The sequence below is a fragment of the Caloenas nicobarica genome, chromosome 20 (genome assembly GCF_036013445.1).
Source record: "Caloenas nicobarica isolate bCalNic1 chromosome 20, bCalNic1.hap1, whole genome shotgun sequence".
Taxonomy (NCBI): Eukaryota; Metazoa; Chordata; class Aves; order Columbiformes; family Columbidae; genus Caloenas; species Caloenas nicobarica.
Genome location: NC_088264.1, coordinates 2,195,850 through 2,217,516, shown reverse-complemented (window position 1 = coordinate 2,217,516; position 21,667 = coordinate 2,195,850). Strand labels below are relative to the sequence as shown.

At 43.2% G+C, this 21,667-nt stretch overlaps 1 protein-coding gene across 1 annotated transcript in view; it reads left to right on the top strand.

Annotated features, from left to right (window-relative positions):
* Window positions 1–353: 353 nt before the first annotated feature.
* The window catches only part of PLA2G4A (phospholipase A2 group IVA), a 73,598-nt gene continuing 52,284 nt past the window's right edge, over window positions 354–21,667 (top strand). The window contains exons 1-3 of the mRNA XM_065649024.1: window positions 354–442; window positions 14,304–14,443; window positions 20,647–20,728. Coding sequence (XP_065505096.1) covers window positions 14,411–14,443; window positions 20,647–20,728 — 115 coding nt within the window. The 5' untranslated portion in view covers window positions 354–442; window positions 14,304–14,410. The remainder of the gene's footprint in view (window positions 443–14,303; window positions 14,444–20,646; window positions 20,729–21,667) is intronic.

Genomic DNA, 21,667 nt, shown 5'->3' with positions numbered 1-21,667 from the left:
TTGACTTTTTTTTTTTTTTTACTTCAACTTAATGGTTCTCGTGGAAAGGCCCCGCGGAGCCGGTAACGCGGGCAGAGCCCGCCCTGCCGCTGCCGCCGCCGCCGCTCTCCTCAGGGCAGCGCGGGGCGCCTTAAGGCCGCCCGGCGCTCCGCGCCGCTCCCGCCCGCCCGCCGAGCCGCGCAGGCCCCCGGAGCGCGGAAGGACAGCCAGCCATACCCACCCCCGGAGCGGGGGACGCCACACAGCCATACCCGCCACCAGCGCTTTGCCCCCACAGCCGCCCCGGCCGGCCGGCGCCTCACGCCTCCTTAAGAGGCGGCGGTCAGCTGCCGGGCGGCGCCTCCCCCGCCGCGCCGCTGAAAAGTGCCGAGTGCCCGCAATGGGGAACGCGACCGTGCCCCGGCCCGGAGGGACGGCCGAGCCCGCGGGACCCCCGGCTACCGTAAGCGCGGTGCCTCCTTCTTTAACACGCTCGGCAGCGGGTGGGAAGGGAGGGCTGGCAGCGCGGGGGGCGCCCCCGGCCCCGCGGGCAGGTGGCGGGCTGAGGCGGGGGGAGCGCCCGCGGGGCGGGCCGGGGCGCGGCGGTGCCGAGAGGTGCCGAGAGGCGCCGGCCGCCCCGCAGCCCGCCCGCCCTCCCCCGCGCCGGGGCAGGCGGCCGCTGTAGCGAGGGGCGGCCGGGGCAGCGGCGCGTCCCCGCGGGCACGTCCCCCCTCAAGCACCTGCCCGCGCCCCGCTCGGGCAGCGCGGCCGCCGGGGAAGGCGCGTTGCCCGCCCGCCTCTCCGCCTCCCCGGGCACGTAGGCGTGTAAAACGCAGGTTTCGTGAGGTAAAAGCAAAGCAGGCAGGGGGAAAAAAGGCGTTTGCGGCGCTGGCGTGTGGCAGCGCGGCGCCTGTGCCGTGGGGTCGCGCTGCGCGGGGCAGGAGCGGCCGCCGGAGCTGCACAAGCCGCGTCCTGGCGGGCCGGGCCGCTGGGTGCGCGCTCCCCGCGCCCGCTGTCACCGCGGTGGCTTCGCAGCGGCTCCTGTGGACCCTGCCTGCCACTAGTTACCCTCGTGTGGAGTGCGCACCGAAGCAATCCATTTTGAAATGTATAGGGAAGTAAAAAGATACATCTGCTAAGGAAAAACTGCACGAAGTGTCAGTGACGAAGTGTCAGCTTTTCTTTTGGTTCTGATGTAAAAAGGAATGACTGTCAGAGTTCCCGTTCGTGCCTTACAGCAGGTATCTGTTACCATACGTTATTGCTGTGACCACAGGCTGCCGTCCCGTTTGGCTGGGGTTTACACGTTCCGCTTTGGGAGCAAACTCAAAACGCTTCCTCGTGGAGGTTCGTTTGTCGTCCGGCCGCATCATTTGGAGAAGCTGCTGCCGGGGCGACGGTCCCTGTGCTGGTGGTCGCGCTTCCCCCCAGTAGCCCACTGGTGAGCACTGGTCACTCATCTGCCCTGGAGCCGCGGCTGCTGGGTTTGGAGGGCTGTGCTGGGCTGCTGGAGCTGCTGTGTGACCCTCTGCAGAGCTGGGACGCCTTGTGTCAGACCTGCGGGGACAGCTTTATTTTCTTTCTGTTGGTGTAAGGTTTTGTATATACAGTGTAGAGTTAAGCAACCGTCTGCAATTGTCTCTCAATCTCCACGTTGTCCCTTTACAACCACCTTTCTGCACACTCTCATGCTGTGACGGGAGTATGTAACAGAAGAGAAACGGAAATACTTATTCTTGAATCATCTAATTTAATCTCCTCTTGCGTGGCCAGTTAATCTGCACTGGAAAAGTACCAGTCTGACTCTTGGCACCAAGTGCTGTTTATGACTTGGTTTTTTTCTTAGAAGAATTAGACAAAAAGAAAGAAAAATTAAAAAAAAAGAAAATCCAATGCTGTTGCTTCACTAAGATTGCATGTTGATTTCATCCTAACTGTGTTCAATAAAATACGTTCAAGTTATCCTAAGGTGTATGTGGCAACTTTGACAGCATTGACGGTAGAACTGAAGCCATTCTAGATAGTTGGGACCTGTGAATTCAAACCGAATTAAATTAATTGACCAGCTTGGGCTGGAAAGTATCAGGGACAGAGTTGTGTAGCAGCCAGAGGAGATGTCTCCTGCTTGTACCTAGAATTCAAGGGTATGAAAACTGACTATGAAATACAAAGGAAATACTTAGTTTCCCATGGAAACTCTTCTAGCACAACAGGTGGAAGCTCTGAGTACAGTATGGCTCATGGTCAGTGCGTGGAGTTGAGAGATGGGAGATTAAGTTCAAATTTGTTTTTTACCTTAAAAATACCGCTGTGGATCAAAGCCTACTGATCCTTCAGGGCAGGGAAATGACCTTGGGGGAGCGAAACTGAATTCTTGACTAATTGTTTACTTGACATTAATGGGGAAGCCCATGTTTTGGTGGTTGCCCTAAAGGGAAGTATGTGTCAAAAATATCTGACTTACAGCCTGGAGATGATTTAAGTAATAAAATCAAGTACTTTCTGACAGCTCTGGTTCAGCTCCCAGTGAAAGCCTGGGTGACCGCTCACGAGACAAATTTTCAAATTCAATTTACAACTGGTCTGTTTCTGTTTCATTTGCCTCTTTCTAAACAAAAGCTCCGTGTAATCTGTGGAAGGATTTCTCTTTGATTTCATGGACGGCGGCGGCAGAATTGGCTCTCATCTTCCTGAGAGGTGCTGAACTTTCCCGTGTGCGGTGGCCGTGCCTCGGTGATATAACCGCGTCTTTCTCACTAGTCTGAAAAACAAATCCCAGAAACCTTAGTAATGGAAATGATCTCATCATTGCCCTAGGTTATAATAACGTGATGTAGCAAGAGAATACTTTCAGAACTCTCTCTTTTTTTTCTTTTTTTTTTTCTTTTTTTTTTTAAGAAAAAGCACACCCTGGTATTCAGACTTCCCTGAGGGTTTTCATTTACTGTTTACCTCAGAGAAATGATACGAATTTCCTGAATGTACCAATTTCCAGTAGCCTGTGGAATGTCTGGAGCAGCGTTACTCAGCCCCTGGTGTGGGGATGGGAGGGCCACTTCCCATAGGGACATGTGAAAGTGGGCCACAAAGCGCCAAAAAGCCCCAAAGATGATTTTTAAACAGATTGTGGGGAAAGTAAAAGTAACTAATGAATATTTAGACTTCAGTCGAGTTTTTTAAAATGGAAAATGGCAGTACTACATGAGAGAATTGTTGGACCTTCCTTAGAAAGATCAATTAGTTCTTCAGTGTGAAAGTATAGGATAGAATATCATTTCTATAAAAAATAAGACCACAGTGTTGGTGAAGGGAAAAATATCAGACAAATATTGATAGGTGATAGGGGAAGTTGCTGCGTGAGTCACTCAGACTCTTCAAGTGATCCCTGGAGGAAAAACAGGATAAAATTAGTATGATCTTAAAGCAGGTATCCAATAGGCCACGTAATTAGTGTGCTAGGAGTGCTGCTTTCTCTCTGCTAGCGAAGCGCAGGTGAAGACGTCTACACGGTAGGAGTTTGAGGTGAAAAACTTCCGTGTACACAAGTTCAGAACTATGCATCTGTAACATTTGTGTGTTTTGTGGTTATCTGATAGTAAAGCCATTGAACTGACTCATCTTTGATACTTATCAAATATTTTCCTTAAAATGGTCTCAGCATAACTCAGTAAGACTTTTATTTCTTTTCCTACTGGTATTATCAGACAGTTACAACAGCGCTTCTATCCATAGCCAAGATCTGTAGGAATGTGCAGTTTTATAACAAATTATATATTTACAGTTATTAAAAAGTTATATATTTATTTGTACACACACATATTATAAGATCTGTACAAATATGTGTTTATTGTAATAAGTGGCAGTCACAGCCCCCAAGGGATTGCATTTTAGAAGATGTGTGAGGAACAAGACTGATATGTAGAATGTTGGGGTAGATGGAGATGGTGGAATAAGATCTGGCTTTTGGGAAGCCTTATAGGTTGTATGGAAGATTTTAGATTTTAGATTTTAGATTTTAGATTTTAGATTTTAGATTTTAGATTTTAGATTTTAGATTTTAGATTTTAGATTTTAGATTTTAGATTTTAGATTTTAGATTTTAGATTTTTTTACCCTTCCCAGTTAGTATGTCTGTGTCTCCAGGATATAGATTGTAAATGGGACTCGACTCCTAGAGCTATATTTCTCATGCATTTAACTTACTGTGTTATCAACTGGATGCTAAAAAGAAATGTCCCAAAGTAGAGAATTCATTTTGGCCTGTTCAAAATCCTGTTAATATCCTTGGGAAAACAAGCAACACTCATGGGCAATTGTTGTACCAGACAGGGAGGAGCTCTTGCTGTGGCCTGGGCCATTATTTGCATGCTTTGTCAGAAGAATTGTGCCTTTGTACTCAATATGCAAAAGTGTAATTCTATGCAAAATCAGCAGCTGCTGCCTAATGTTGCAGTCTTGTTAGGAAAGAAAAAAAACCCAACAGAACAAATAATTTTGAGGAGAAGCTGATTGTGTAGACCCTTGGAACGTAACTAGTTAGAAATTTCCTGGTTGTTACTCTTGTGTACCATCTTTTAAAAATAACCTATAATAGAGAACTGTAAGAGACAATGCACTTTTGAGGCACTTCTAATCTTTAAAGTTTCAGAGATATGTATGCCTGCTTAAATGAACATCTGCAATATCTCAACCTAGGCAATTTCTATAAAATAACCGTGCTGCTGTTTTGTTTGAATCCTTTTTCCTCTCCATCCAAAGAGAACTGATAATGAGTTTCTAACTATAGCGCTAACTGCAACACCCTTTTCTCTTTCGATAAAGGCGTGAATCTGCTAAGTTTTCACAACCGTGGTGGTTTGCGACTGTTGTCTTATGTGGTAAAGTGTTGTGTGTTTTGTGGTGTTGTTTTTTTTGTTTTTTTTTTGTTTTATTTTTTTTTAATTTTCACGTAATGAAAACCCTGCAGCTCTGAATCAAGGACAGCGGTAGGGAAAAACCTCCGGACAGATCAGAATAGCAGCTTGTGCAACACGAGGAAGATGCTAGGAAGCAAGTCTGAGCTTTTCTTATATCCACTTTATGTGTTTGTGTGTGTTCAGTGATGATACCTACAGAGTATTTTTTTTACCAGGTAGTTTAAGGTTCCTGTAGGAAGTTGGTGTGATGTTTGTGCTGACAGTGATGAAAAGCTTTTTTTTTTTTTTTTCTAAATTCAAAGTCTTCCGACTTCTTGCATCTCTCTGGCACTTTCCACTTTGAATAGCACATGCTCACACAGACCTTCTCGGTAAGTGACTGATTACATTTAACTGTGGCATACTTCCAAGTATTATTGTTATACTTAAATTCCTTTTTCCAAGAGTCCCAAATGTATTAATTTAATGAGCTCTTCAACTCTCCTGTGGCTTAGTGAATACAACTTTAATTTTGATAACGGTGTTTTTGATGCAGAGAAATTAAATAGCTTCTTTCCAGCCATTAAGTCAGATCTGAATCAAAGCTATGTATCAAAACCTGAAACCATGTCTCATAGTCTCACCTTTGACATTATCCCCTCACAAATCCACAGTGTGTGAAAAAAATGACCACTATAATTGTGGTGATTTTTATGGTGACCTGGCCACGTACAGCTTGGCTGTCTTGAATTGACTTTGGTTTTGAGTATAGACGGGATAAACTCTCCCCAAAAGAGAGTTTCATTAAAACTGATGTAGTTCTCTAACAACAGCTTTTTGCTTTGGCAAACTGACATTTTTCTGCACAAAAACTCCTGTTGAAAAGTGCGTGGACATTTCCACTGCGTGTTCCTCTGTCCTGTGATGTCTGGCAATAATTTTCAGAGCAGGCACATAACTGTGGTTTGATATGCTGAGAGTTGGAGTTGCCAAGGCGGGTGGTAAGTCTTGGTGTCTTGGGAAATAGGTAAATTAAAAACTTAAACAATTTGGTAAGAGAGTAGTCATAGTTCATTGAAGTTTTGCCGAACTTTCTCTGACTGACCAATGCTCTGTGCCTCGTGAAAGTCCCCCTTGTGTCCCTAATTTTGCAAAGCTGTTTTAACAAGGGAATATGTAAATTTAGAGTTTCTTCCTGACTTTGATTGCTGTCTGTTTACTTCTTGAGTCATGTTTTGTGGCTCCTTAGTGAATTAGATTGTTTGTATCACATTCCTGAAGGCCACATTTCAGGGCTGGGTAGCTGGCGGTTACTGCTTTTCATTTGGTTTTGTGTTTTTTGTTTGCCTTGTGTAACCGTTGGTGTAGCCTTTTGGTACTGATAGAATCAGATTACAGTAAGGTTTGACGTATCTTCTTGCTTATGATAAATAGAAAAATTTCCAGTAATTAAATTAAAATGTTATTTTCAGTTTTAGCCCATCTCCAAAGCCTTTGTTGTTAATATCGTGCATTCATTAATAGTGGCTTAGACCCTTCCCCTCATTCTCCCGGGGCTTGGCTGTGATGTTAACCAAGCGTGGTAGCACTTGAGATAGTTGTCTAAAAATAAAGCGAGTGTCAGCCGGTTCAAAGCTTTCTTCCTAAATCAGCAGAGAAGTTGCACTGAGGCTCTTGGCATTTTTGCTGTTGTTACTCTGAGGTCGGCTGAAATGGTGGAGCAGAAAACTCAAACCATTCTGCTGCTGTAGCCCCAGGAAAAGAGCACGCTCTTGTTGGCTGAGATGACCAGAGAGCTCCAGACAAGCTGTCAGAGGCATGGTATGGAAAGGGAAGCTGAGCAAGGAAGACAAGCTGCTGTGTACCCTCCCCGGCTGGGAGAGGAGAGCTGTGGAGGAGCCACAACAACGTCTTGTGTGAGTTTGTAGAGAAAATCAAAACCCTTGGGTATGCGCTTTGCCAGTGTCATTTGGGCTTCTAACACAAGCTGGTAACTCGTGGTGGTTTGTTTGGTTTGGGTAGCTGTCCAGATTGTGGAGTGAAGGTCTCTCTCTGCCCCAGCTGTTTGGGTTTGTGGGGATGCTGGGGGTAAGATACCACATCAGTCCACAGGTATCGATGCACTTTCTGTTGCCAAAGTGTCCCACCACAGACTTCTCAAGAAAACGGACAGGGCACTTGGGCTAGCCTGCTAGGCCTAGTATAGATTTATTAAATCGGACAATGAAAGATTTCTTCGCATTTTTCATATAGAAATAATTTTATAATCAACTAAGTTTACCACTTAGTCTTTCCCCTCAAGAATATATCACAGAATCATGGTTTAGTTTGGGTTGGAGGGCCCTTCCCAGCTCCCCCAGTGCCCCCCTGCCATGAGCAGGGACATCTGCACCAGCTCCGGTTGCTCAGAGCCCCGTCCAGCCTGGCCTGGGATGTCTCCAGGGATGGTTCAGCCACCACCTCTCTGGCCAACCTGGGCCAGGCTCTCACCACCCTCAGGGCCAACATTTTCTTCCTCATGTCTGGTCTGAATCTCCCTCCTTTAGTTTAAAACGGTCACCCCATATGCAGTAGGGATGTCTATATTTGCTTGTGTGTAAAACATATGTTTATGTTACTTAAACTCCAGCTTGGCAGTAGTCATAAAATATTTCCATATAAATTTTCCTCGCATCATTTAAAAGAGGCTGAAAAATCCCAGCGTCAGAAGCTTATTCATGATTAGTTTTACTAGAAAGTCCTGACAAATTTCCTTGTTTCACTCTGACCGCTTTGTCATGCTTTTGAAGTTATGACCAAAGGAAGTGCAGCACAATTGTCCCCTTCATTGCAGACAGTGACCAGAGCTCATATTTTGAGAAAAGAGTCCAAAACCAGAACGCGAAAGTTGTAACGTTGAGTCACGTTGTACAGACACGGTGAGGTAAGATGATGAAACAACCTCGGGTGTGCAGTCCTTTCTCCATCCTGCAGCGCCAGCGTGACAGTCGCCTGTGTTGTGTGTGCCCGCTGGTGTTACAGTTTACGCTGAAATGCCAGGAAATTCAGAAAAAAAGAGCAGCTTGGATAACTCGCTAGTTGAATTGAAAAGGAATTAAAAAATATATTTAAAGGAAATGCTTTCTTGGCACGTTTTACCTGAGCAGAAGCCAGCTGTTAATTTTACCAGCTCCTTGAATGTTTAGCTGTTACTGTAGTTGTTCTTTTGTGTGTAACCACTGCATAACTAATGCAGAAGGATTGTCATCTGCAATTGAAGCCTGAGAGGATCGGCAGCTTTGCATACTTGTCACTTCCCCAAAAATTCAATCATAAATACTTAAATAAAAACTTATCCTAATATTTTCCTTAAAGTTTTTCATTTTAAACCATCCCTGTTTCACAGCAGGGAAGCAAAAGGAGGTGTAGATAAGTTAAAGATACATGAGCCAAACTCTTGCTATTTTAATAATCTTCAAAAGGCGTTGGCCTAGAAATATTTGGAAGTTGGATGGCATCCCTGTTGTCACCAAGGAGAGTGAGAGATTTGGATTAAGACCTTCGGAGTGTAATTCTGGTGCTCTGAAACATTTGGCACCAGTTCTTTCTGCAGTACCAGTGAAGGTTTTTAAGGCTGTTCCTGGAGGTTTTGGCAGGCAACAGCTCCTGACCAGCACAGTGGGGAAAATGGAAAGTTTTGACAAAGATCCAGGTAAGAATGAGATGCAGAGGAGTTGGTTTTGTTTTTTTTTTTTCCCCTTCACTTAAGTTTTAAAGGAATATGTTCACCAAAAATCTCTGTCCGGTCAAGGTATTGCACTTGCCATGTATGTCACTTGATTCCAGAAGTTATTATTTAAGTGTTTGCATCTTTGGCATCACTTTTAAACCTGCCACTGGGGTTGAGGTTTTTCCATTCTGGAGAGCCTGGCTGGACATCTCAACCATGCCTGTTCCTTGGAGCCCCCAGTAGTTTGAAGTTGAAGTGTGAGGTTTTCGTTCTCTGCTGCCTTAAATTTGGCTTCCAAAAGTGAGAACACCCTTAAATGAATATAATATATAAAAAGTTTATTTGCGGAATAGCTGAATTCTGAAATCCTAACGTACAGAAATGCTGGCCATATTTTAATCTTGCTTTTTTATTAATTAGTATGCATATAACAGCCTTCATAGATGATCTTGAAATTATTCAAATAATAGGTGGACTTGACTGGTATGCTGTCAAGTTTTTCTGGGGAATATACCCTAATCTTCTTTTTCATGGAACTTCCATTGGATTTTTCACATTCTTCTTTGTTTTTTGGCCTTCTTGCTGGAAAAACGAGCTAGCTGGTTCCCATATAAGCTGCACAGCCTCTGATCTACACAGCAGGGATTACTGATGTGCTGCTTGAGGTTTTTTGACGCATTTTTAGACTCTGCCATCTAAACTATCTGTATTGTGGCTTGGTTTTCTGTAGAAAAACACAGTGATCTTTGCCATTTTTCAAGAATGTACTTGGAGCCCCTCTGCTGAGCTTTTTTTTTTTTCTTTTTACTTTCAAGGCTGTTTTTTATTCTAGTGCAATTTCAGTGGAAGTAAAATACAAGACATTGGGGAATAGTTACATAAAGGTATTAGCTCAAGGAACTGTGTCATTCTCAGAATAAGTTAACTCCTTCCTTTGAATTTAGGCACTTTGACTTTCTAGTGTTTCTGTAAGTTGGCCGGACAGTAGAAGCATGTATGATGCCATGGCTTTTTTTTCGTAACCTCTCGCAAACCGTCGGGGTGAGTGTTTCTAGTTAACTCCTGTGTGTAAGCAGTGTAACTGTACGATAAACCATGGTGCCCTGAATCAGCTGCCTCTCCAGACCTGTAGTTAGTGCTCGTGGTGACAATACGATGCTTGCCTGGGTAGGAAACGTTCTGGGGACTTCCACGAGTGACGTGAAATAGGTGGGGGTATTCAGGCAGAAATGCTTCTCGAGTATTTCTGTTGGTAAGGTCATTGCTTGCAACATGTAAGAGAGGGAACTTTTTTGGTTTTTCTTTCTCTTGAATGAAGTCCAGCCCGATTAAGTTGGTTACGGGAGCACATCTGATTTCCCCTGACCCCACCAAGCCTTGCCTCCGGTTACAGGAGGTGACTGTGACACGGGGTTCTCCAGGAGCTGCTGGGCAGCTGTATGTAGAGGACTGGCCCGATTATTTTACCACCTCTGTCTGCCTTGCTTTTAGCCCCTAAAGTAGCCTCCGGCACTAGATAAGGTGTAAGTTTACCTTGCTCAAGATTTCTGTGCCACTTCCAGAGTTTCAGCCCTGCGAGGCTGTTTTATAATGCTCTTTCCATTGAAAGGAAATCTTAATTACTCTGTGTCATTTTAGTTTCAGTAATTGCTTTCAGCCTGACAGGTCATCTTTCAGAAAGAGATTCAGGGTCTCTTTCATTTGTTACGTCCTCTTTAGCAGGAAGTCAAATGTGGTTTCCCAATCTTAAAATCTCCTGTCGAGCTATTTTTGCCTTGTCAACTTCCTTGCCAAACTTCAGCCCGGAGCATCCTCCAAAAATGTGGCACAAAGGTTGAGCTTTTTGCTTTTCTACTCAGAATCCTTCCTGCCACCCATGCTCTCTTAGCAAGGCATGGGGAAAAACAGTTGTTGCGTGTCAGCAAAGCAAATACTTTTAAATTCGTAATGAAAATGGAGTGATGGGTGGTCTACACAGAGCAAGAGGTAAACCTTCTTGTGTGGGAAGACCTAAATTGAGAAATAACATTACAGTGATTTTCCAGGATGCTGGGCAAAATCATGTAGAAACGGATTATTTATTATTTCTGTTATACAATCGCAGGATCAATCTGTAACCAAATAAAATTCTGTAATCTGATGTGATAAAAATGGCTGGTGACATTCATACCAAAAGCCTGAGTCGATTCTTAGCTTATTCTGTAACCTTACTCTTATCATATTAGATTGAGCATTAATGACTGTACCGGTGACTCGCACTTATTCACTCACTTCTTAATTGTCTGTGTCTTTAATTTTTAATAAGCATTGGCCAGCTTAATATAAACAGTCTCCCTCTTATGATTTTTCTGACAATATTGAGGACGTATTCCAGTGGTGATATTTACGCTGTTGTGCTTTACTCATTTTCAGAGCTTTTCCGTTCAGAGAGACCAACTGTGGAGTAAGTTCATACTCAGCATGAAAGAGGAAAATGTCATTATTCTTCTTTTCCTTTGTCCTCGACATATCTTGTAAAACGGAATTATCTCTAGGAATTTACTGGATCAACACTGAGAAGGAAAATATTCCAGTAATAATCTCTGTCCTTGTGTGTGAACTTTTTTGCTTTGTTATTTTCGGTCTTTAGAGACAATAATCCCATTTCACTCTGTCACCTCAAGTGAAAATGAGCTAAGATTGCAGCAGAGTCTCAATTTAAACAGTGAAACACCTTTCCACTAATAGCTTGTTACTTTTGATGTCTGAAATTGTGCCTAATAATTAAATGCCCTTAGGCTGACAAAAGTGGAGTTAGTTTTTGGGTGAGATTTAGGAATTTAGCAGCTGTCTCTGTATTACATGACCGAGCTAAACTGTGGGCTGTGCTATGGTGTTTTGTAAACTTGGGACAATTTGTCAATAAAACACCAGAGAGTATATTGTGAATTAGTCTGGCCAGCTGAGTTAATGTTGGTGATACTGTATGAATTGACAGAATTGATGCTGGTGTTGCTGCAGAGGTGCCGGAATGGCTCGGTTCACAGACAATGTGATACCAGGGAACCAAAACAAGACATGCTAATAATACAAAAGTGTCCTTGAAGATCTGCTCAGAGGCGCAGCGTCCCCCGCAATGTAAGCGTTGGTCTGGCACCAGCTTCAGCTCAAGTTCGATTCTTTATATGCGCTTGTGATACAGTCCTTAGTTAGCTGATGGTTTTTGCATTAGGCTTTGTGGGCTGGACGGTGTGTAGCAGCAGTGTTAAAGGAGATAATTTTGGGTTCACAGCTCTGTTTGCTGCAGATGTTTGAATTAAACGTTCTTCAAGTCTTTCTTTGTGGCTCTCGATAAGCGCAATAGGCAGCTTGTCTTAGTGCTGCGTTTTGGCTCTTCTGCCACACTGAGATTTTAGATATAGGAATATATTGGTGTGCTTAACCCAAACGCCACCGACAGTGTGGTGCAAGCTTGCAAAGGGTGCACTGTTGTTATGTTAGGGTCAAGTAACTCTGATTGGAATTAAACCCACTGTAAAGGACATAGGTATTCAAGTCACTTAAACATAAATGCCTGCTACCACTTCAGATGTCCTGCTGGCATCTGGCAGAGCGTGGGTATCCTTGGCCATTTTCTCAATATTCAGAGACTCTGCCTGCATATCCTCAGCTTGCAGTTTGTGTGTGTGATCCAGCTGTTAATTACGTGATCGCATATTTATCTGTCTGCATGATCCTTGCCTCGTTCAACATGCAGGACAGCTGGCGCTCGGGGATTCACTGGGGCTCTGTAGTCAAAGAGACTCTTGTTTGCAGATCGCAAACGTGTTTCCTGCAGATGTTGAGACAAATGAGGCGGGGGTCATCGCAGAAGAGAGGATGATCTCATGTCTCAGCTGGTCGACCATTGGAGTGACTATCTGGAGAACTGGAACTCTGCCTCCAAGATGCTGGACAAATAGCTCAAATTAGGCTTCTTGTCCTAGGCCTAACCCATTTTCTTATTTCCGCAGATAAAGCAGTATCCTCAGCTTAATTTCATGTGATTTCTCAAAATGAGCAGCGGAACTGACTGCGCAGTTAGGGGAAACAGTGTATTTGCTGTTTTACAACTTAAATTTCCTCTTCGTTGCAGTGACTGGCTAACCCTCACTGTTCCCTTTTTTTGATAGCCTTTGAAGCTGGCAATATTTCCTCAAAAACTGATACAGCAGGGCTTGTTTACCAAGGTTCTCCAATGTCATACTTTAAACAGGACACAAAGTAAAATAAACCTGAATATAACAAGCCAGCTATACAATATGTCTGTAAACACAGTGCTACTTCCCTCCCATCTGCCTATTTACACCACTACTGTGTTCGACTAATAAAATTTTAATAATAATTGCAAAGACTTATTTGTATTACAGTAGGAGAAATAATGGTGGGTTGGAGATCTTCCTTTAAATCTGAAAAGCTACTTGCTTTCTGTGACAAAGATGGCACTGAGCTGTCTTGAATGAAAACTCTGAACCGAATGTATGTTCAAGTCCTCCTTATTCAGGCTTCCTCAGATAAAAACTAATAAATAAGTCCAGGGTAATTTCTAGCCTCAAGCTATTGTTAGGGTTGGGAGGATCAAAGAAGGGATATTGTAATGTTCCAGTGATCATAATGAAACAAAATTTTTATGGAAATACCTGCACATAGTTGCACAAGAGCAAGGGTTTTGGGAGTGACATACGGCATCATTCTTTAGGGCTTATTCAAAATCGGGGGATCAGGAATCGTTTCCTTGAGACCAAACCCGCACATGGTGCTTTTTGTCTTTTCACTCTGGAGCTTCTGCTGATGGTTCAGGTCTGACTACGGTCCAGCTGAATCTGAGAACAGGTCCCATCCAGCAGTTCCCGTGGGTCTTTAGAGATGCAGAAAGGAATAATCTCTCTTAATATGTTTTACTTTGATGGTTGGAAACAGTTCTGCAGTTTAAGGCCCCTGATTTGAGTAGAAACCCTCATAAAGTCTTCAGAAAACAGTGACCTGTGTATAAATCCTGGCAGCTGGTTTGCAGTTTGCCCACCAAAGCCTCTCCTGGATCTCTGTGGACAACTGGGGGGATCACCCACAGCTTGGGCTGGAATTCCCTTCCCATGTTACAGAGAGCACTAATTGCTGCTAGTTTATGGCTTTTCAGTTCTAAAATTCGCATCCCTTGGTCTGAATGCAGGATGTATCCATGTACCTCACCTTGTGCAGGAAGGGGATACAAAAAGGAGCTTCATCTCTGTCCTTTCCTCACCATGTTAGTGTCTTAATATAGAAGTGAAGCATGGGAACCAAGAATTTATCACGACAATAAAAAGGCTATTAGCTGAACACTATTTTTTTTCTTTAAACTAATATAATGCATGGAAGCATATTCATTTGATTGTATGTAATGGATAAATATTAATTGCTTGATTCTTTATCTGTAGAGCTGCTAGGAACACTTGAATGACTGGAATTCAAGATATTTGGTTCATACTCTTACTCTGTGGTAGAGGATATAAGCACAAGAAATTTCTCTAGTTCAGGCAAGTAAATAGCTATACCTCCATGACTTACACAAAATTAAGTTCTTGGTAAATGAATGAAGTGTGAGAACCTTCCTAAAGTGGAGGGACTAAGTCGCTCTGTTACAAAACATAGTTCAAAAGGAACATAAGAATTTTGATTCTGTGATTCTATGATTCTAATTATATTTTTTCTTTATTTAACAGTTAAAGGATCTGTCATACTGAACTCTGCTTTGAAAAACTGAGAAGCCTCTTCTGTGTAGAATTGAAAGAGACATTTGACAGTCGTCTTGAATAAAAATTAAGGCAAAATGTCCATCATAGATCCCTATCAACACATTGTGGTAAGTAGTTTTGAATCTTCTATGTATACCGTCTTGTATATTATTTGTCTTGTATGATGTATCCTGTTAGAAGTTACTCTAAGTACGCAGCATTAGAGTTTTCATTAATTCCTTAAAGAAATGGTAAGTGTGGTTGGAGCAAACTTCTTCAGAAATGTATTCGAATAGAATTTGGAAGATTCAAGTTAGCTTTTCAAGAGCGTGTCATGGCTTGGAGTGTAGTTGCTCATGTGTAAGTCACAGCGGAATCCGGGCTCCCGACAACCTCATGGGTGTGATGTCGTAGGGTATCGTTATAAAGGACTTGCCTGTTCAAAGTGTTTCGTCAAAGTGCCTGGAGTTGACTATTTCATACAAGCTTTTCCACACGCTGATTGTCAAACTGTAGCCTACAAAAGTAAAAATCACGTGTTTAACTTTCTCCTTTACAGCACAATTTGGTTTTTGTACAATTCTACTTGCTGAATAATAATTTTTTTTTTCCCCTCTTCGTCATTGTAGATAAAGGGATAAGTTGGCAATTTTTGCAAATTTAGATCTTAAACTAGCGTGTATCAGTGGTGTTGATTCAAAGAGAATCTTTGGAATATAGCCTCCAAATTCTGGGTGAAGGTCCATGTTCCGTGCCACTCAACTACACGCGGCTGCCAAGAGCTCCTGCTCCCTCCTTCCTCTTTATTCAGCGTTATTGCTGCATCCCTCGTACCGGCCATCAAGCCACGGGACTGGAGGGAGCGCAAGGGAAGGGGACAACGTGTGAGCACAACCCGTAAAGTGGAAAAGCAGGGGTGAGGGAAGAACAACTTCCCTTTATATGGCAAGGCAGTGGAGCGGCTCAGCAGCTCATTCAGCGCTGGCTGTCGGCTGTAATATTCGCATATCTTGGCTGGAGTGACTTTCCAAAGTAAACACTGAAATGGCAATTCCTCCTCAAGCTGAAATCTTGAAACAGGCTGGGTATGTTCAGATCAAGCCCTTTTCGTAACAGTCCCAAAATCTCACGGCAGGAAAAGTGATAGGTGCTCGGAGGTAGTTACCATACACTTGTCATAGTGTTGAACTTTTGCGTTGCTAAAAATACAGCGTGTGCTTCCTTGAAATGATCTCTTATCAATTGTGTGGTTTCTACCCCACGCAGTCACATCCTTCACATGAGTTTGCAGCCAGCAGATGTCAAACTTGTGTTTTACTCGCTCTGTAGTTCCATGAGTGCTGCTGTAAAGACAAGTTTGGGGTTGATGTCTGTGTTTAATGCTGTCAAAATAATACACTAACTCCTTTCTGCATCAGTGCCCTCTCCTGGATGGAATGCTGGAAGTGGTCTGTACCTTTATGGAAGAGCTCTGTGAGGCACTCAGTTGTATTTCATGGAATCATTCATATAAGATCTTTTTATATACCAATGTATATTCCATAATGAACAAAATGCAACGTTAGAAATAGGTGTAGTTACAGTCCTGAACTGCTGCTCTAGGAATGCTGCTGATGCAGGAAGGAAGAGAGCTGACCCTGTAATTGCTTGAAAAGTGAATGGGGATCTTTGAGGTTTCTTAATTAAAATATTGAAACTATATGGAAAGTTTTATGAAAATTTATAACAGTCAAGGGTAGCAGGTTCATATCAATACAAAAATGTAGAATTTTTAATATTTGGCATTAAAAGACTCAAAAGAATTCTGCATTTTCCAACAGCCCTTCTGTTAACTATTATGTGTTTTCTGGTTCACAAAGTTACTGCAGGTACAGACAGAACTGACTGTTCCAAAATGCTTTTTAGATTTGGAGAATAAAGAGTTAAAGTGTGTAATACATCTTCCGTTGCATCGATGTGGGGGATAAATATTAAAACAATGGGAAGAATCACTTCAAGATAAAATTTGTATGTGTGTGAACACAAATGTTTGTCTTAATTGTAATACTCTGTGAAAGAAGAACATGGATTTTATGGAAATCTGTTACTTAAGAAAACAGGCAAACATTTTCATTTCTCTGCCCGGTCATCAGCTCAAGTGTACTTAATGCCAAGGAAGTAAAAGTAATACACAATTACACAATTTATCTATACCAGAGCTTCCTGATGGGTATTTTGTGTGCGAGTATATCTCCTGATTGAGTTACGTTTTTTGTGACTCAGCATTCTGGGATAGGAAATATATTATATTCAATGCATGCAAATCCCTGGCTTTCTCAGCACGGAAAGTTTGTGGGTAAAACCTGATTGTGTTACGGGAGATCTTGGTGTGTTCTTCTGTTTCCCAGTCCTGAAGTGGGAAGGCGATGGTGTTTATGTACATACGAATGCAGTAATACGTAAAATGGAGGAAATTGGATAATGAGGGAAATTTTACTGGGAGGAAAAAGAGCAAAGGTGGGAGGGGAACAAAGGAGAAAGGAGGAGGAGTTAGAGCTGTGGTGCGAGAACAGGACATCTCGAACCATGGCTGTGCAGGAGCCTTGGAAAAAACTTGTGGGTGGATGGAACCAGTAGAGTCAATACTGTCCACAGGAGTTCCCAGAATGCAGAAAATCCACGTTCAGAGAGGGCATGTTGAAAGCATTTTTTTCCTCCTTTGTTCTCTAAATTTAATGGGGAAAGAGGAAGTGAAATAAAGCACATACATCAAGCTAGGTCACTTTGGGATGATAGGATTTAGTTTTCTGAGCTTCTGAAACCTTCAACCTGGCTTAGATTTTTAAAGGTATGCAGGTGTTGCTCCACTCAGTGTTGCAATGTTGAAGTGATTTATATAATACCATCGTCTCTTTTTCAGAAGTGATTGAGGAGTTGGCAATGTACAGATGTTTATCAAGACTTACAGTGAACGTAAGTCACTTTAGAAAATGCAGCTTAGTCATCTAAAGCAGCAAGGGCTGGATTTATGGAGGTGTTTAGAGTCAGTAGATTTCTTGTGGTATTTGCAGTGGGCATCTGAATTCTGTAGAACGCAGTCTTCCAAAAATCTAACAAAAAATGCTTCTGAAAGTTGTGTTAGCTGTTAATATAGATGTTTAGGCCTCTTAATACCATTAGAAACTGGATCCTAAGTGGAAAATTGCCTTAATTTCCGATTGCACTTAAGTTGCATGAAAAACATTTATTTTGGGGGAAGAAAAGATCTAGACTTTTGAGCTTCCTGTGTTTCTCTGTGTATTTTTTTTTTTTTTACTAAGAGGGAGATAATTTATTTTAGTACCATTCTGCTGCAAATTTCTTCCAAGCATGTGATTATGGCCAAATATTAACTCCGTAATTATAAGCTTCAGTATGTTATTTTGGGTAAGGCGTGGGGGAATAAGATAATAGTTTTCTGTTTTGCAAGACCTTTGTGCACTTGCACTCATTTCAGAGGATACCAGATCTTAAATCAGACTCGACTCCCTTGGCAGAACAACAGCTGGAGTGACGGGGTTTGCTGCTTAAGTCAATAAAAAGCAATTCTCGTGGTAGCATTAGCAAAACAGTTATGGACTTGTTAATAGAGAGTAGTGATGATCCTGTTCTGCTGTAATGAGAATACACTAATAAGTGGTGGTTTGAAGGTAGACATTTTATTTAGGCTTGTGAGATTAAATAGTAGGACTAAGGGATGCAAGAAAATTACTTTACAGCAGTGCTTTTTGTCAGTGAGCGTCTTGTCATATCCCAGTCTTAGAGCCAGAACTCTGGGGCGACGAGTTCCACGGAGCAGCCGAGAACTAAATCTGTGTCCCATGCTTGTAACTTAATTGTAACTCCATCCTCTTCGCCGCCGCTAAATGCTCAGTGTTCTCTGATGTGTAGTCTCCAGTGAGGACAGGCTCTTTCTTAACAGCTGAGGAGAAGGGTGGTGTGTTTGTACTGTGGGCTGTTTCTCTTAATTACAAGGTTGTATATGACAAAGGAGCTGCATCAGTCTGTGTGAGCAAACTCCGAGGCCAGCGCCACGTTGTGAAACCACCGCTTCAGCGTGTGAAGTGTGGCGCACACTGATAAAGCAGCTTCGAGCGCTTGCAAGAAGCAAACTGAAAATGAGGGCTGGTGACAGTCATTGTTTTCTGGAGATTCACAGCTTGTGAAATTTTTTGAAGCAGGTTAGCTGATGAGGCTGGGGTAACTTGGTGTAGCTGTGTTACAGTAGTACCGGCTGTTCCCAGATACCCACCAAATTCCCTCTTTACCCTGCTGTGGTGGAAAACTATGGAATTTTTTTCTTCTTTTTGCTGTGTGGCAGAGGCAGAAGTTTATCAGGGAGATCTCCCACCCTCCTTCCCATTCATCCGTCCGTCCACTCTTGGAAGCTACAATGCAAAAGGTGGTGGATGTCACGATATCATTCCTCTGTCTTCATGTCAGCACCAGGCACATGTTGCTTTTTAACACCCTCACATTCCCACATCTAAACCCTTTTTCTTGGAGTCGATACGTCTGAGGTAGCAGTCCCTGTTGGGAGAATCGGTGCGAGTCTGTGTTCCGTTTTTCCTGCGGCTGGGGAAGCGCTTGCTGTGCCATGATGATTCCGGTGTGCCACTTGTAAGGTGACAGTTGACTTGGCCACAGCTTTCCCCCTGCCTGCTTACATGGTCTCCGAACCAGACGACTCCTACAGCTTACAGGGGAAAAATTACAGAGCTGGAATTTGCTGCTGGGTGGAGTATGGTGAAATGAGCCTTCAGCAGCCGCCACATGTGGGTGATTCCAGCCTTAATGGAGACGCAACCTGGGTCGGCCCGTGTCTGCAGTGAAGTCATTCCCTCGGTATCACCGTGGCCGTTTTCTCCCGGTTATTTTTGCCGCGGTGATGTGGCTATGCCCTTGCAGACATCTCGAGCACACACTCGTGAAGGAGTTTGTGTTGGGATCATTTGCATAGTTATTTAATGCGTTCTGACTCAAGTGTCACTTAAGCATTCACAAGCACTTTTGCTGTCTTTAGGAAATTGTTTTTGGCTTCCCCCCCCTTTTATTTTTAATTTAGAAAATGATATATTACCTATAAAAAAAACTGTCACTTTTGTTTTTGTATTAGAGATTCAGTTTGTTTCTAGTCTCTGGGTGTAAGCATGTTGTAGGTGTGCAATAATGAGGCTTGGCTGAAGCAACTAGTTCTGAAATTGAAATGAGAATCACCTGAAGGCACATAGGAATTTAACAGTTGAAGCAGCAGTAGCTCAAATGGAGACATGTCTCACTGTTGAAAACTATACGTATTGTTGGCTTGTCTGTTCCTTTAAAAAGAGCTTTAAAAAAAGAAAAAGGGAAGTACCCAGATGAAAACATACAAAGACGGCACGAGGCACAGACTCAATAAGGGTGTCTCGTGTCCCATATCGAGGGAATTGTCTATCATTTTAAATAAACTTCAATAGATTTCCTGATTCTGGTACTTCCCCCTTTTCCTTCTGATTGGAATACTTAATATTTAGTCTTTCTGCCTTGCCGTATGCAGTGCTGATCCTCACAGTGGAATTCAGTAGGTTGGTCAAAGTTACATGTAGATAAAGTAAAAACAGGTGTGAGTTACTGACCTCTTAATTAAGGTTTTTGTTTCCTAATTTCACGCCTCTTTCTACTTGCCTGTTTTGTTCAGGACGGACCTGCTCTTGGAAAGGCAGCTCGTGCTGTGTGCTGGGCTTTGCAGGGAGCAGGAACCTCCAGGAGCTGCATGAAATTCAGCTCTGAATGTTTTAACAGCTTGCTTTTCACCTTCTCTCCCCTGCCTTAAGAACACTTGCACTTTGAATACTGTCGTGCACTAAACCGGTATATTCCAGGCATTACTAACTCTATCCCTTGCATGTGCAGTATGCATACATCTGTTCTAGAACATATACTTTGAAATAATTGCTCCCATTGTTTTTACTGGGAAAAGATAATTACAAAGACAAGCACACTGTAAAATAGTCCCCTTTTAATTTTTTTCTTAGCGTACCAAGTTGCCTCTGCCTGACTAAATGCCTTAGAGCAGGTTCTGTGGCGAGGAGGAGTGTTATTCATCGAGATGAGTAGGTGTGGCTGCAGGAAAATCAAGTAACCCTTGTATGAAGTCTGACCTTTCAGCAAAGCTACAGGCTGCAGTTCAGCTTTAAGATGCTCTATCCAGTATGAGTTTCTTATATTTTGACTGGGTGATTTCCCTCTTTTGGTTTTTGGACAAAATGAAACCTGTTTTGATAGGTGGTTTTTGGTTCTGGAGCTTAATCACCTCTAACTCTCTGACTTCCAGGTGGAACACCAGTACTCACACATATTCACTGTGACAGTCAGGAAAGCCACAAATGTCACGAAAGGAGCATTTGGTGACATGCGTGAGTATTCCTCTTTATATTCTTGCCTCTTTCTTTTCGGAGACTGTTGGCACGGGCAGGGGGAGGTGACACATCGAGCTTGTCATGTGTTAAATGATTGTTAGTGGTTTGGTGGTGGGTTTTTTTTTTTTGTGTCTCGCTTGTTAAAGCTGGGGCGACGTACCCATTTCATTGCTCACTCAGCTCCAACTCAGAAAGCTGATCTGCCCCTCCTTCTTTCCATTGATCCGGAAAAGCTGAGCGGGTTGTAAACAATTTGCCTACAAGCAAGCAACACCTACGCTTAGTTTTGTGGCTCGGTCGGAAGCGCTGTTCTGAGTGTACTGAAACTGGCAGCCTTCAAAAGGCTGTGGTTCGGTGGTGGGAACACGTAAAAAGAAAAGTCCAGAGCTCTGCTGGGTCAATGCAGTAAGAAGAAAAAACCCTAAAATGGATAAGCAGATGTCATGGTGGAAGGATATATAGGACACCAGCACTTCTTTCCCTTTCTGTGATGCTTCTGAGCCTCCGGGCTTAGTAGCTGAACAGGAAACCACGAGCAGGAGTGACCCGTGAAAGCTCTTGTGTGCTCGTAAGGGGGGAAGGAGGGAACTCGCAGGCTGGGGCTGGGGGCTGAGTGTGGCGCCTCGCTCCTGCTTTCTCATCAGCTCGTTTGACACGCAATTACTTCGCTCCCAGCACGTTCCTGGAAACTGCTTCAGGTCGAACTGCAGCAGCTGCTCTGACACACAGCTTTGCTTATGTGGGTTAACTTTTTTTTTCTTTTTTACATAATTAGTGTCTACTGTTTGGTATTAAACTTGGGGGTAAGTGGGAGGGACGGTTGGGGCTCCTGAACGTTCCCCTTCCAGGTATGAGCGGAGCCCTGGCAGATGGGGAGAAGGAATTTGGAATCTATTTAGCATCTACTGTGTGGTGAAGGAAAGGAGCACACAGAAG